Below are 16,615 nucleotides of genomic sequence, written 5' to 3'. Positions count from 1 at the left end.
ACAGCCTCCAGTTCCTTCAATTGCTTTGCAAACTTCATTTCAGTGCCCCTGGTACTTGACAATTGTTCTTGAGCTGATTTCCCAGAGAAATGAGTTTTCTGCAGTCCTGCTGTGCATGTCTGTCCAGCCCCCTCCCAAAAGCTTGGGAAATTGTTGGCCAATTTCCAGCAAATTTGGCAGCAAGGTATCCACACATGCTACCAACAAGCTTTGTGAAAACCATGTAAATGAAAGAAGCTCTTCCCTCCCTGGCTGCAGGAGCCTCCTTACACGTCAGAGGACCCATGGAGGTTGTGCTGCTCATGGAGCCAATTCCTTGGGCAGGAGGTAGGAAGGAAAAAACCAGAAATATTCACCAAGTCACTGTTTGTTAATGGCAGTTAGGAAAGCCATTTCATCCTCTGGTACTCTACTGGAATTGAGAATATCAATTCACTTTATCCTAGCCACTCATTTACTATTTTCAGTAATCAAGAGCAAAATTATTTGTTTCACAACTGCACTGTCACTTGACAATCCCTCTGAATTCCAAGTAGACACATCTGGTATTGATAGCCAGCAAGCAGCCATGCACATGGTCTGTCTTAAAAATCAATGCAGAATACAGTCAGATGTGGACAACCCAGCTGTCTGCTATCATCTGAGCATTTATTTATTCTTATAATATGTACTGAAAACCAGAAATCTACTAGAAAGAGCTTTTTTATATTATCCCCAGCACTTATTATGCAAGCAATTTAAGCCTTCCAACCAAGACACAGTAGGAGTGTTTGGGAATCAACAAATTTGCTCTGGCAGCAATGTAACATTCATTATTGGCTTTGAAGTAAGGAGGGGTTTGGTTGGAGAGGGGAATTTCTTTTATTTTCCTAAGAGTATGTTAAAATGTGGACAAAACTCTGGGTGAGGTACACTGGGTAGGACTCAGCTAAGAATCAGAATGCTGTAGATTTATGCTGGAAGCTGCCTGTCTGTCCCAGCTGAGGGATGCAGTCCTGGTGTGTTTTTTAGTGTGTAAGAGATCCCCCCTGCCCCTCTCCTCCCGGACTCTCCCTGCTGCTGTTGCCATGTTACACACACACAACTACTCAGGCTTGGGGAAGAACGGGTTAAACTTAGCGAAGAAAAAACACAAGCAAGAGAAACACCTTTCCTCTTTCTGCTTAACTGGATAATTGGTGAGCAGGAACCTGCTTGATGAGTTTCAGCAGCTCCTCGAGATCAGCCACGGCTGTTTCTGAGAGAGGCTCAAGCTGCCAACTGGATAAACACCAACAGGGCACCCCTTGCTAAGGCTTTTGATAAATAAAAATTTCCAGAAGGCAGTGAAGCAGTTTGTATTCCAAAGATCCATCCAAACCCAGGAGCACAGGGTTAGTAGAGAGAAGATATTAAAGAGCAGGGAGCTGAAAAGGCAAGAGTATTTTACAGACATTATATACATAAAGCTGTCACACAGTCAGAATAAATAGATTAATTTAAAAGAACAAAGAAGGACTAAATAATTTTTACTGCAGTGGAGAGAGTGCAAAAGTAAAATTCAAATGAATAAATTAACAGGTTCTGTCCTAAGAATTTAAGGGGCCAAGAAAATTCTAGTCCTGCTCTGTACAATCCTCTGGGCTTATTACTTGATACCATTTATCTATGATGCAAAGATTTTATTCAAGTACTTAGTGATTTTGAGTCCAGCTGGCTGAAATAAAAGCATGCAAGGATTGATTTTCACACAAGGATTATCCTGTCCTACCTTTATCAGAAGTGTGTAAGCATATGAGTTAAAAAAACCCAAAAAACAAATAGAACCAAACCCTGGTAAAATCTCGCTGTAATTTCCAACCAGACCCAGCTGCACAATCACCAAGCAGCCCCTATGGCAATCACTGTACATATTTCATTTCTATTTATTCACATCAGTGTTTCAATTAACTCAACACTACAACTGGCAAATAGGCATTTAGACATGCTGGGTTTTAAGATTGAGACCCAAAGCTCTCCCTTGCTGAAGCTCTGCCAGTTGACTCCAGGTGAGAGCCTCACCACTGGGCTTTCTCCCAGGTTCCCTCCTCTTTCTCCCTTGCTGAAGCTCTGCCAGTTGACTCCAGGTGAGAGCTTTCTCCCAGGTTCCCTCCTCTCTGAGGATGCAGGAGATACTAAGAGGAAGCAAAAATATATTTATATCCTAAACAACAACATATAGATTTGGGGTAAAGTATTTCAGCTTTGTCAGTGTTGATCTGTTCAGATGCAGCTCAAAGTCTTTGATTAAGTAGCCAAAACCCACTTCAAGGCTCAATACCATCCATCTAAACCAAACCAACCAAATCCCTCCACAAACACTGTCCCTTTGGAAGATGACAGGAACTGTCCCTCAAACACTGCCCCTTGCCCTCATATTTTACCCCTTCCCCAAGCATTGTCTTTTTGTACTGCTTTTTCAAACAAGGGTGCCCTTGGAGATGTTGGGGTTTCAAACCCAGAGCCAACTTTCCAAAACACACTGCATTTTGAAAAGCCCATTTTTGTTTCACAGAGAAATAAAGGAGCTTGCATCATAAAGCCTTTATCCACCCTCCCCCCCCAAACTCAAAGCTTCCCATACAGTTAAAAATCAAATCCAGCTTTATTTTCCTACATGAGTCAGGCTGCATGCAAACAGCTTCTGAGGAAGGCAGCTTGGGGGGGAGAACTGAAGGAAGAAACCCAGAGAAAAGAAATTCTTCTAACAGCACACTCTTATTTTCCCAGGACATTTGCGAATATTTTCATTTTAAAGCTAGAGGAAAGCCACCCCCTTCCACCCCAAAAGAAGTTTTAAATATTATAAAGACACACAAGGACACACTTTATTATTTTAACAATTACTGCTATTTTCAGGGCTCCAGCACAGTTACTTCCTTCCATAATTGGACTTCAATCAAACCCTAGTGAAGCTTTTGATCTTGGAAAGAGTAACAACACAGCTCTGTTATCAGCACAGAGGGGGAAAAGAGTAGGACATCCAGCATTTTTCAATAAAAGAAAGTTAATTGCTTTGACTTACATTTATCAAAGGTCACACCTACAAGTTCTGAGTGCACACACATAACAGTGCACACTGACAAATCTCATACAGACTGGACAAAGTGTTGGGATTATACTATCTGTGTGCATTAAAAAAAAAAAAAAAAAAGAAAAAAGAAAAAAAAAGAACAGAAAGAAGAAAAAAGCAGCAAAACAATGCTAGATTACTATCCAAATATACCCCAGTGGATGTCCTGCCAAAGAGCAAATATGTGGCTGTAAGCTCCAAACTGAAATAAAAGCTTGGCCAGCAGCCCAGAGCTTCACTGTATTTTGCTCAGCCAGCCATAATCTGGCAGAACAGAGTGAACACATTTGCAGCCACGTGATGGAGAAGCCCGTCGGGCCAAGCTGATTTCCTTGTGTTGGTTAAATGTGATCTTCAGACTGTACACACCAGCAGCTTGGGGAAACGTGAGAAAGGGGAAAACAACCAGCCACGGGCTGCAAAATGAAGGGCAACAGAAAAATTACTTGAGGAGTTTGCTTAAAGGTTTGGGTTGGCAGTGGTGGATTTTAATGAGGTGTTAACTGGGCTCCCAGGGCTGAGCACCCTGGATCTCCACTGGAGTTACACACCAGCAGCTCCTGCAAGGATGCAGATCCTGAGAGAACCCGATTTGGAAAAGGCACTGGAAATTCATTCCTGGGACAGGATTGAGGGCTACGCACAATGTTTCAAAAATGCAAAATGCTGAGTGGTTTTGAAGTCCACACTGAAGACTCAGAGGTGCTCAGACCTGCCAGGATGTGGCTCAGGATGGATGGTGCACATCCCCCAGGGTTCAGACTGTGCAGACTCCCCTGGAACAGCCACTCCTGAGCACACAGAAACAGCCATGAAGTGAGACAGAACCTGGCCAAAGGATTCAACCTGAAAAACATGTGGGGTAACAGCTGCCCCCATGATCAGGTATTATACTTTGATAGTAATGATTATAATGGTTTTAAATAAATTACTTAGGGACAGACAAACAGCATCCCTGGCCAGTGTCAGAGCTGCACGTGATCCCTGAGAGCAGATCACATGTGGCTGCAGAAAAAAAGCCCCCAAACACAAGACCTCAGGAGTACATCCCTGCTGCAGATAAGAGCGACTTGGCTGAAGCAGTCACCAGAGTACGTAAGAAAAGTGAGATTTGTTTACTTTCTAACAGAAATAAATTGATAAACCAGACACGTGCAGCACCTGGTGAAATCAGAGACGCACACGAGTTGACAATTACTCTTCCAGCTCTTTCCTTCTCCTTGTCTAATGACTCCTTTTCACGTGTTCAGAACAGCTTCCAGACAGAGAATACCACAATTTTCAACAATGACATCAACCGTATCGCACTGAGAAAATTGAGCAGATAAGAGACTCCGGAAAAGTGCTTTTTAAACCTGGTGATGAGCATGATCCAACTGAAAGATCAGCCTTCCTGAGGGCAGCCACGTGATTATGGATGGATCAACATCAGGCCTAGCAGCCTGGACAATCCATGCCCTGATTTTTTAAGTGCCAAGGCACCCACAGGCAAGGTGTTTCAAGCAGATATCCAAACCACAGCTGTCCCACATGTGTTACTGAAGGCTTGTGGTTTAATCTCCTCAGAAGGCAGATATACAGGTTAACTTTAAACATGCTACACTCTTCCCTAATTCTCTCAGGTAAGTATAGAGTTGAGTGATGCAGGTGTTCACAAGGTCAGTGTCCTGCTCCGTTTTATTCAATTGGTGTTGCTCTCAAAAAATGCTCTGTCGCTTCAGAAACAATTCAAAGAATGTTCTGCCACTCTAGAAACACCTTCACCTGGTGAGCAAGCCCTGTGGCTTTTGCCTTTGTGAGTTAGTAGAGTAACACACATTAACAACACATGGCTGAGGAGTATGACACAATCTAGATATGTGATTTATTAACCTGATCTGTTATTTACACTCCTCTCTTCCAAGAGAATCAATCTTCACTACAGGCAGAGACATAAGTCCTCAGTTTTCAGTGTACAGCTCCTGATGCAGAGGGCAGGCCCCTACTGGTGACAAAAGCCAGGCTATGGTCAGTCCCTCATCACTGACCTGCTTGGGTGGCTCAAGTTCCTGGAAAAGTCTGGAAAACCAGAGTAGGAATTAAACAACAGTGCCCCAAGGTATGTGTAGTTTCACTTCCCAAAGTCTTCACATTCTTTATTAATCAGAGCAGCAATCACCCAGCTGGACAGGGTCGTGATTCTGTCCACCCTCCTTTAGTACTCCACCCTCACCCAGCAATAAGCAGAGAAAATTGGGCTGTCTCACAGGGCAAGCCCAGTGTATAAAAAGGATACACCAAATCAAATTATCTCAGGATGAAGCAGCACCAAAAACAAAAAACCAAAACCATTGAGCAAACATATACTACTGTGGAAATTTTACTTTGACATTGATATGCTGCTGTGGTATACTTCAAACAACAGTGAGCTCAGCACTTGCAGGTATTTCAGATCTGTATCTGCTTTTTCACTCTTCAAAAAAAAAGGCAGACAATAAAAATTGTAGCATTTCCCAATAAACTTTCTCCAACTTAATCCCGAGGAAGCAGGAAGAAACTCTTTAGTGTATTTTTAAACAATTTTTTTCTTTTTTAGAGACATTTAATATTGCATATGCCACAGCCAGACCAAACAGATTCTTAGACCTCAGGTAAGTGTTACCTGATCAGAAATGGTACTAAAATGTCTTCATGCTGTGCTGGAAGCAGAACACAGGGACACAGAGAGGTTCTCTCAGGTTTGTAAATGCCCTACCAAGAATGTATTGGGGTAGAGAAAGCAGGGAAGTCCACCCAGCAGTGCTGCATTACGCTGAGAGCAGCTTGTGTCACTACAGCTCTATCCCGACACACCCTTATTTTACAGCACAAAATGTACTGTACAATTCACAATGCCAAGAAATTCAACATATCTAATCTGGCAGAAAAACAAAGTCATATCAGGTTAATCCAATTCTTAAATTGCACAACTTTGAAAAGCCAATAGCAAAACAAATCTTCCTCCTCACTTGTGCTCCCCCAGCCCTCCTCCCAGCGCACATACCCTGCCATGACCTAATTTTCCTCTTTGATCCTTCAGCATTTTTAGCCCACTCTCACTCTCCTCTGTTCCTCTCTGACTCCTGGCCTCGCTGCAGCCCAGACCCCGGTGGCAGGGTGGAAAGTTTCCCAGATTAGAGCCAGGCAGCTCCGTGTGCAGTGCAGGATGAGCGGCGGGATGCGCGCACAAGGTCACTGGGATGCCCACCCGCATGTGACACTGCAATAATTGTGGTAAGAGCCATCAAATCTGAACTTAGAACACTGCAAGGTAGTTTCAAACGAGGCAGCAGAGCTGGGGTGACTCTGCTGCACAAGAGGAAAAGGATACAGCAAGGATGCATAAAGTTGAGAAATTTTTTCAGTAAAATAACTGTGCATGGCTTTGGAGAGGATCAAGACCATTCCACTGCGTGGGATCAGAACTTTCAAGACCTTGCTTACAAACCTTACAGCTCATTTTCTAAATTCTCTTTATAAATGAAACCCCAGAGTCTCATCTAATCACAGAACTCGAGAAGCTGATGAGTTCCAAGGAAGAAGAAGAATGGCAGAAAAAGTTTGACTCCCCTCCCTCCAACACACACTAAACCAATTAAATTTGGTTTTTTGCGATTTTTTTCTCAAAGTGAATTGACATCTCATGGTGTCAAAAAGGGTGTCAGCTTTTCTAGAAGCATTTCACACAGATCAGGCATTTTAAAGGTCTTATTTACCTTTTCTGATGTAGAAAATGCACATTTGCATTACTCTTCCTGCTCAGCAACACATTCCTATCCTATATCCCACCATACATCCACTCGTTTATTTTCATAAAATTTTAGGACTGCAATCAATTCTTCAAAATCACAACTTTCTTGATACGTTTTGTTAAAATCTGCCAATATAATCAAAAACCAGCAAGCAGGAGCAGGCAAGAGGCCATACACTCCTAGCATGACCGCTATTGGTTTGTTTTCATAGAAAAACGGTAACAAAAAAAACACCCCAAGGTTCATCTCTCACAGCAAGCAAATGCTGCAGGAGTTACATGCCTAGAAGGGCCAGTGCCCCACCAAAGGGCTGCAGCTGCAGGGACTGCAGACGTCACCAACATCCATATTTCCACTATGCAGCACACAGAGAGGCAGCAGTCGAGGGCTGATTGCTGCAGGGCCCTTCAAATTCACTTTAACCCTCTCTGTCGTGATGAGGAAGAGGATTTGGGCTTGAGTGCTTAGTTCCTACTTAATAAGCATTACTAAGGCAAGAACACAGCTGTTTTTTTTAAATAGATTTCTTGGTGGAATAAGACAAGTTTCCAAATGTTGCAATGATGAGTTGGTAAAAATGACTGAATTGTTTTAAGTCATCTTTGCTTCAGCACAAGCTTTGAGCCTGTGCTTTATGTTCTGCAGCCTTGAGCAATATGGTCTTCTACAAGAAGGTTTGGTGCTGTTATTTCAATAATCTTGCTGTCCTAAAAATATTGATTGCTCCATTAAACACATTTCTGCAGCATTTTGTGCTTTGAAGTTTCACATTACTGTTCCTCCATTTTTTCCAAATGCAATTTAGAGTTTCCTTCCTCTCCACATTTAATTTCTGTTGGAGTGCTTTCACCTGTGCCATGAGTGCTGCATGACCAGCTCACCTCAAAGACACCAGTGGCCACACAGACATTAGGTAAGCAGGAAGCCCTTGCAAGTGTTTTAAATAAAACTTAAGATCCAATCACTGCTACACAAATTAATTATCTTGCTGTGGACAGAGAACCCTGTTCATTCATTTGTTTATTAAATTCAGGAGAACCAACCAGTTCTGTAATGAATTACTTAATCTTTGACCTATTGTCCATAGCCATGTTCCAGAACAAAGAATTTAGAGCAAGCTGAGCTCCCTAAGGCTAACTGCAAAAGAATGCTTTTTTTTTTAAACCATTCTCCATCTTCAACAAATCTTTGTCAAACTGTATTTTTGCCTCTCTGCTTTACAACTATATATTTAAGAATCACATTTGGTTACAGGTGAGTTATTGCACCAGTTCACTGTAGCTTCTGCTTAGGAAACACATACTAATGAACCCATCTGCGGGCTCCTGTTTTGAGTAGAAATCTGCATTTGTGTTCCAGTTAACAACAGGCTGAGTTTTCTAGAACCCTAACGCAATTTGGATTTTTTTACTTCCTCCTACAACAGCCATACACCAAAACAAAGAGCTCCAAGATGCTCAGTGCCTGTTTTCATTAAATTGCAAGTAATATGAACAAGAGAATAATGCCAGTGGGATGAAGAGCTAGAGCTGTTTCTCTCTAAGCTGAGCAGAGAACCCTGAAGCAAGAGCTTGCCACATCAGAGGAGCTAAGCAATGGTGTTGGAGGGTACACAACAAAAATCTGGCCCAAATTTAGCCCTGGCAAAACTCAGTTGACAGAATGGGACGGGGAAGCAGAACTGTACCACAGCTTCAAGCGTGTCAGAAATGTGAGAGGCTGAACAATATTCTGCATTTGTTTAAAACTTGATGGATAGCACCTCAGTCATGCAAAGCTGAAGTGCTGTGAAGAGCACCAGAATAAAAGAAAAAAAAAGAAATGTTGCAACACATGCTGTCTTACACACCTGTGTTAGCTCTCCACACTGCAGCTCTCAAACTCTCAGGACCAAATTCAGCTTTGCGATAAACACAGAGCTTCTTTATCACCATTTGCTCATTTATTAAAAAAAAAAAAAGATCATACAAGCTACAAAAAAGAATTTGCCATAAATTCATTTTGACACAGTTGTGCATTTTACACTCATTTTCTATACCAAGTAATTATGTATAACTTAGTCCATTAAGTGGAATAGATTTGAGGTTTAAGTAAATGGTTTTTTACAGAGCTTTCATTATCTACTTAAGATCAACCCACAGTTTTTCTTGAAAGTAACTTAGCTGAAATATTTTTTCTGATCACCAGTCTTCTGTGAAATTCAGACAAAATATTGAAAATATATTTTATTTGTTGTGAAAGGAAGACTAAACAAAAGAAAAAAAAAAAAAGAAGCCTATGCTCAAGTGTTGTGTGATATAAATACTAAACAGCTCCATAGTGTACTGCCAGGCAACCAAACGATTTCATAATGCACTAAAGTCCTTTTTACTGATGGTGACTAAGTCCTTTCATCCTGTGAAAACTCCACTGGCCACTGAGGGCTGTTACCCCCCTTAAAAAATTCCAGAAAGATGAATGACAAGAGAGTGAATGGTGACATTTTGCTGCTCCACCTGGGAGGTGACGGAGAGCAGTCAACAAGCTGCCTACCTGCTGAGCAATAGAGAAATCAGGGAGACCACATGAGGAGCAAAGTACTTATTGCTGAGATTAATTGGCAGAATCTGGCCACTGCAGCTTCCACAATTGCCAATCTGCTGTCACAAAAATATGTAGAGATTGAACAATTTAATGTGTTTCCTAGTAGCTTCATCTAATCAGATAATAGTGGTGTCTTTGTATACATCTCCTGATGAGGTCTTCTCTCTTGACTATAATATATTGTTTTATGAAAGACTTCAGGTTGTACTTGCTCCTTAAAACAACCCAATCACTGCACTGACAACCAATCCACTCTGCAGTGCACTTTGAGATGGGAAGGAAAGCTCTGAAAAATACACTGTACTTTTCTAAGTAATTGTAACAAGCTTGACACTTGAAATATTACTTTAAGGGCACAAAAAAAAAAAAAAAAAAAAAACAAAAAAAAAAAAAAAAACACAAAAAAAAAGCACCCAAATCCTAGGTCTTTCCTAGGTCTTCTCTTCTTAAGTCGGGACAGCCTTGCACAAGGAGCTCTCCCTGCACATCCTAAGACCCGAGATTATTTCATGCTGTTTGCTGTTTGAACTCCGAACTAACTTCAAGTTCTTTCATGCAGTCAAGCAATTATTTAACCAATAATCAACATTTAACTGTGAATATTAAAATCAGCTCTCTTGAAGGAGACACAGTGTTCTTGCTCCCAGCATTAACAAGCCTGTGCGTTCAGCACTTTTCCCCCCCACCCCGTTATCATGTGAGAGGCTATTTTTAACATTTGCCTGAATATATTTTGCATCTTCCTTTGATCCAGAGCGCAGTTTTGCGAGGCTCGCCCGCGGATCGCGCTCCCTCGGCGGCGGCGCAGGGCGCAGCTCTGCCATGGCGGCGGCGGGAGCGGAGCCGGGCGGCACAGGGCAGGGACACGTGCCCGAGCACATGGTCCCGCAGGCAGCCCGAGCCTCACGTGAGGCTCCATGTGAAGAGCGGCTCCCGGTACCGGCCCGGCCGCGGTGGAGCTGGTCATTCCCATCCTCACGTGGGAGGCCGAAGGTCAGGAAATTCCCGCGGAGAGCCCTCGGCCTCTGGGGGAGAAGGGGCTCCTGCAAGGCGCGGGGACGGCTTGTAAACAATGATTTAAAGCTTAGGAGAGGATTCCACGCACAGGCTGGCAGCTGGGAATGCTGCCCTTCGCTCTGCCAAGCTGTGCTGGAGGCGGAGATCACGTTAGGAAAGGCAGGGGAAGGAAGGCTGCAATAGAGGGAGCGCTGCACTCACACCCTGTGGGGCTGCCCCGGCACCAACAGGCCTCGCCCGGCGGGCTGCGGTGCCCAGCACAAACACAGCTCCAGAACACGCTGAAAGCCACCCGGCCGGGCCTGCCGTCCGTCACTGCAGCTCAGTGCCTGCGCAAGAAGCCACAGGTAATGGATACTGTGCTCTAGACAGAGGATCTGGACTGAGCGAATAAACCCCAGCGTTTCATAAAAATCTTTGGTGGGGGGTGGGAGGTGTAAGTGCACTTCACATGGAAACAATTCTCAGCTTGTTGATTAATGTGCCTCTAATTTTACTTTTTTAAAGTGAAGACTTGCAGACATTGCACATAGGTATATTTCTGCAGTGGATTAAAAAGCTTGTTTTTCTTTTTTTCTTTTTTTTTTTTTCCTTTCCTTAAATAATCTTTGGCAAATAGTCTAAGGCACCCAGCCATGCAGGCAACACAGACAGAAAACCATCATCAGACAACACAAAGAGGGAGTTCTCTCAAGAGCCCCCAACAGCTCTGTTCTCCTTTGGAACAAGGCAGAAACAACACCTGGTTATCACTGTGCCAGCAGCATCCCTGTGACACAGCCCCACATCCAAGGCTTTTTGGTGGCAAACAGAAAATCCAGATCTAAACCACAAAATCCCAAACACCTTCTAGCTAGGATTCTCTGCCAGATCTAGCTGATGTTTCTCTAATTCACACCTGTCAAACCCTTTACAGTACCTGCCCAAACCACCTCTATCAGGGCTACATGAGGGAAAGAGCATCAACCAACTAGTTACCTGCAAAATATACACCCTCCCTTTACATACAAACAGCTAAAAAATACTCCAATTTTCCTTAAGGACTCTGCATTTAAATGGAGATTTACGTTCCACTGAAAGACTGCATGAGGTGCACAACGTGAAGAACCACAAAAGTGTGTTTGCAGTAATGGGTTACTTTGAAAGCTTCATAAAGATCTGAAAACCTTTTTCTGAGGAGACCACAGATTTCAACCAACCTACCAGCATCCAATACCAACACAAAACAGAAGTTTTAAATGCATCTACACATGACAATGAATGTTGGTCTGCAATGCTAAAAATAAATCAAAATACTATTTTTATTATCAAAATCAGCACTGTGAGAGATAAATACATGGTTTCACTCTTGCAAGTCATTACCCTGTGTCCCTCACCAAAACAAAGCCAGAAATTTCTGTAACTACATTCCCTGAACAGAAATGTATGGGAAGTAGGTGGTCGCTTTGTTCTTAGCAGATGATAAACTGGTGAGCCTAAACATCTTTCCATTGACCAATGTGAGCTGAAAATATAGAATTCTTTTTGTTGCCATTACATTTTTTAGCAGGGAGAAAGCAAATCAGTGAGGATTTTGGTGGTGTCACGTCCACAGTCAGGGTGAGCACAGCTTTGCTGAGCCTGATGACACTCAGGGAATGCTAGTGCACATCTCCTGATCTCTTCCAGGCACAGCTCAAAACACGTTTGGGCAGCACCACTCACTCCTACACACAGACGAGGCTTGTGCTGGAAGACACGCACAGAATTAAACCTCCCCATGCTGCTCTCCCGTGGAGCATCCCTGTCCCTGAGCCACAGCCGGGGCTCCACGTGCAGGGGGAATGTCCCCACCCCGAGAGGACACAGCCAGGCTGGCAGCTGTGACCACCTGCACGTGACCCCCTGTGCCAAACCCCAGAGCCACTGGAAGAGGGACAGGAGCACCGGACCAGACCCTTCCTCTAGCCCCCCACGCTCAAACACGCTCCCTATTGCACGGCAAAATCCAGAAAACACACCAGGGAAATGCTTTTAGAATTACTGTCACCTAAAACATACAGTTTTCCTGGAAGTAGTAGGATCACATGGAATTAATCTGTATTGAAATTGTATACTTCCTACGGCTTGTTCTTTGCTTTTTTACACACAAATCACAACACTATGCATACTGGAACAATAGCTCACATCAACTAAAAACCTTTCTTTAAGTGACATTAAAAAAAATCTATTTAAAATGTTTTAAGATATATTAAGCAACAGGCTCCATTACAATGATATTAACATTTACCTCCCTATTTCAAAGCAGCACATTTGCCTTGGCCCTTTTATGGTAACTCTTAAATGCTCATTTTTACTTTTACTATTTTTTTTTTAATATATGCTCTTATATTCCCTAACTTGCTCAAATGCCAAACTGTGAGATGGTCTTCTCTTCAGTATATATGCTCTTATATTCTCTAACTTGCTCAAATGCCAAACTGTGAGATGGTCTTCAGTGCTGATTGTCAAAGAAAGATTTTCACATGACAGCACATAAAAATTTCAACAACCTGATTATAAACTAGACTACTGTTAATTAAGCCACACTTCCTATCTGTAATGGGGGACAAGAAAATATTATTTAAGAAGTGAAATGAGTGCCCTTAAAAAAAAACCAAAACCACACAACATTTAACAAAAAGAAAAAGTATTCCTGTTAAGGCAAGATGGTGTTGGGAAAAATACCTGCAAATTTAGATGTTTTATCCTACCCCAAGAGACATAACGTCCTTTACAACAGTAAAAAAGTGCACTGTGAGATAAGTTTGTAACCCCGAGCTGCAAAAGGCTCAGGATAAACTGAAAAAAATCAATGAGTTGAAAAGTCACACAGATAGCTGGTTACAAATAAATTCTGACAGGTGATCATTAAAAGCCTGGCTCACTACTAGGCTCCTCTGAAAAAAAAGAGAGAATGGGGACAGATTATCTGCTTTTAATTTGTGTGTGCACAAGTGACAGAAAACGATGTAGCACATATGCACTATTTTTAAAGCTGGCTCAGAAAAGGCAATGGGTTTCATGTTCTGCTCTTGCCTACTCCAAATATATTTTAACTTTGGACACCCTTATAAGTTATTAGTTAACCATGAAAAGCCTTGAAACACAAAGCAAAGTCAAATCCACACAAAGTAAAAGTAAGTAAATGAAATCCATGACTAAACACACAGTTTTGATGGAGGGCCAAGGAGTATGTTGACAGGTTTGGGGAGCTTTGGGGGATATTTTATTTCTTTTTAACAAGACAGGAACGTTGTAGACTTGTAAGACATTTCTATTTCATCCTGCTCCACAACTTTTGCCCCTCTATTTATTTATTTTGCCTCCTTATCAGATGATTCTGACAATGACTTCGCACACTGAGCATGGCAAACGATCAAGCAGAAGGGAGAGGAGTGGTTTCCTGCTGCCAAGAGCACACTTTGCTCTAGCACACCTCATGTGAGCAGAAGAGCACAATAAATAAGTCACTCTCTGTATTTGTTTTTTAAGGAAAAAGGCAAAGCTCCATGTTTCCCAAACTTCAATGTTGACACTCTTCCACTGCCCATGATCTCAGCCATGCTGGTGTCAAGCCAGAGGAGTTACTCTGGATTCAAAGTGGTGTCTCTAAAGGGATGATCTCAAGTGCTAATAAAATAATAAAAGACTTCCACTGACATCAGATGGGCTGGAATTGTGCATTACAACCAGGCCTTGGACTCCATGGTGTTTTCTTAAGCGTAAGGTGACTACAGATGCAAGTTATGAACTCAGGTCAGAGTTACACTCAGTTTATGCCAATTTAAGCAAGATTATAATGTTGTTCCAAAACTCAGTTCCTGTGGCAAATTTTACTTTGCTCAGTAGAGAGTAAGATTATGGCCAAAATTTCAAGTAAGACGCATTAACCTTTAACTCCAGAATGACTGCCCACTCCTGTGTTCTCACATCAAATATTGGCTGAAGGAATAGTCTCTTTCACAGTCCTTTTCCCTGCTCTTTTAACACTGTGGCATCTATGCCATTCTGTCTATGGTCTTTTTACTTGCTAACAGCTAAGACACCAACTAAGATAGCCAAGTCTCCATGGAATTCCCAGAGCTTTCCTTCAATAATTTACACAGAAATCCTGGTGGAGCAGCTTAGTGATAACTGGAGCTATTGTTTTTATTTGCTGGAGTGTGAGTGACAGGAATCCTCTGGGCTCTAAGCTGCCTGCCAGCTGCAGAGGGAGAAGCAGTGATTTACAGTGGGGAGGAGGGGTTCATGCCAAATTCCACAGGGAAGTTCTGAGGGCTGATTTACCTGGTCTAACTGGGCTCTGCATGCAGTTCTGCGACACCATGCCTGGATGGACTGAAGTAGAAGCCCTGCTGCTGAGGTCCATGACAGAAGGTGATGCTGAGGTAGCTTGCTGGAGACCTGACTGGTGTGGGCTAGGCTCGTGCTGGTTTGGGCTAGGTGGAATGCCATTTTCTGAGAGGAATTCTTCCAGGTCCATGTATTCCAACTGGAAAGTGTCTCCATCATATGGCAGTGTCTTGTCCCATAGTGTTGGACCCAAGAAAGCTGACTGAGGGACTGTGGTACCAGTGCTGTCATCATCTAACTTCTTCTCTTTGTCTTTTTCTTTACCGAATGCTTAAACAAAAACACATAACAAACATGTAAGAATTCAGTAATTAAATCATTAACTAGTACTACTTCCATTATTCTGCTGTACTCTCAGGTGTAAGAAAGGAATATTCCCTTCAAAAAAAATAACTCCTTTGACTCACTCTACTTAGAAGAGAATTGACGGGTCATGTCACTGAGCACCTTTGTGGGAATCAAACACATTTTTGAGACTGCCCTTTGTTTTTAGTTAACAGTTCCACTCCATGCACAATTTTGAATGTTAGCACCAAAAAGTACTCTACAGACTTAAAAGTGAATATTTAAGTATTCTAGCAAACCAGAAGCTATTGATATATCCTCTTGAAAAGGAACAGTCTTAGCCTGAAATCCCTGGGATCCTGTCATTCTTCTAAACTAAGGTCCCAGTCTTGCTGGCACAAGCAAATAGTCCTCAAATTCTGCACTTCTGAATGTTACTAAAATGCAGTGGCAAAGGCTGACAGAACACAGTTTTGATGTGCAGAAGAGACAAAATATTCAAAGGTAGCAGGAAAAAAAAAAAAAGTTAACTGAGGCTTTCTCATTTCTACAGCCCTCAGTGATTTCAATGCACGTTTTGTAAGGGAAACGCCTGATTTCTCTGCAAGATCTGCAAGAATCTGAACTCCTAAAGCTTCCTGTCAGCCACCAAGCCTTCGCAGCATTTTATTTTTAACCTCATACAACAGCCCCGGTGAAATCCTGCGAGTCGCTGGGCAGTGGAACTCGGGAAGACGAGGAGAGGAACTGCGAGACCTTCCCTCGGTTTCTGCTTTTCGTGCGCGCTCGATCCGTTCGCCATACGCGATGCGGGTATTCCCGAGCTGCCTCCGCCTCCCGGGGAAGCCGCAACATTCTCCCGATGAACCGGGGGACGCGGGGCCGGGAGCGGTTTGTTGTGGGGCCTGGGATGGGGATCCCGGCCCCCTTTACCCGAGGCACCGAGCGCCCTTGGCGTCCATCCACCGGGACCGGAGATGGGAGCACCGAGCGCGTCCCGTTAGATCGAGCCGCGGCGGCCGCCACTCCCACAGAGCGCCCCGAGCGAGCCGTCCCGGGGCTCCATCGCCGGGTGAGCGCCCGGGGCTGGGGGGGCGCAGAGGGAAGGGAAAAGGGAAAGCCATGCAGCGGCCCCGAGTGACAGCGGGACCGGGGCGCACTGCGAGGGATCCCGGGGAAGCCTCACCGTCTTCGTGAGCGAGCGGCAGCTTGAGCGGGTTTTCCAGCAGGGACTTCAGCACGCCGTAGGTGGGCGGCAGGAATGGGGGGTTCAGCGGGAGCGGCCGCGACATGATCGGTGGGGGCTGCCCGCGGCGGCGGGGAGGGGGCAGCTGCGCGGCGAGCGGTTCCTTTCCCCTTGCTGTAGCCGCTGTCGCGGCGCGGGTGAGCCGAGCGTGGGGCCGGGCCGAGCGCCGGTGGCGAAGGGCGCTGGGGCCGCGGGACAGGGCGCGGACCGGGCGCTGGTCAGGCCCCTCCGCCGCGCAGCTGCTCCGCC

The 16,615-nt window shown here is 43.9% G+C and overlaps 1 protein-coding gene across 1 annotated transcript in view; it reads right to left on the bottom strand.

The window, feature by feature from the left end:
• The window catches only part of HLF (HLF transcription factor, PAR bZIP family member), a 35,692-nt gene extending 19,083 nt beyond the window's left edge, over positions 1 to 16,609 (bottom strand). The window contains exons 1-2 of the mRNA XM_041409181.1: positions 16,307 to 16,609; positions 14,770 to 15,105 (exon numbers count right to left, since the gene is read on the bottom strand). Coding sequence (XP_041265115.1) covers positions 14,770 to 15,105; positions 16,307 to 16,412 — 442 coding nt within the window. The 5' untranslated portion in view covers positions 16,413 to 16,609. The remainder of the gene's footprint in view (positions 1 to 14,769; positions 15,106 to 16,306) is intronic.
• Positions 16,610 to 16,615: the final 6 nt, after the last annotated feature.

The sequence above is a fragment of the Onychostruthus taczanowskii genome, unplaced genomic scaffold, assembly GCF_017590055.1.
Source record: "Onychostruthus taczanowskii isolate IOZ18803 unplaced genomic scaffold, ASM1759005v1 scaffold30, whole genome shotgun sequence".
Classification (NCBI taxonomy): Eukaryota; Metazoa; Chordata; class Aves; order Passeriformes; family Passeridae; genus Onychostruthus; species Onychostruthus taczanowskii.
This window is presented reverse-complemented; position numbering and strand designations above follow the sequence as displayed.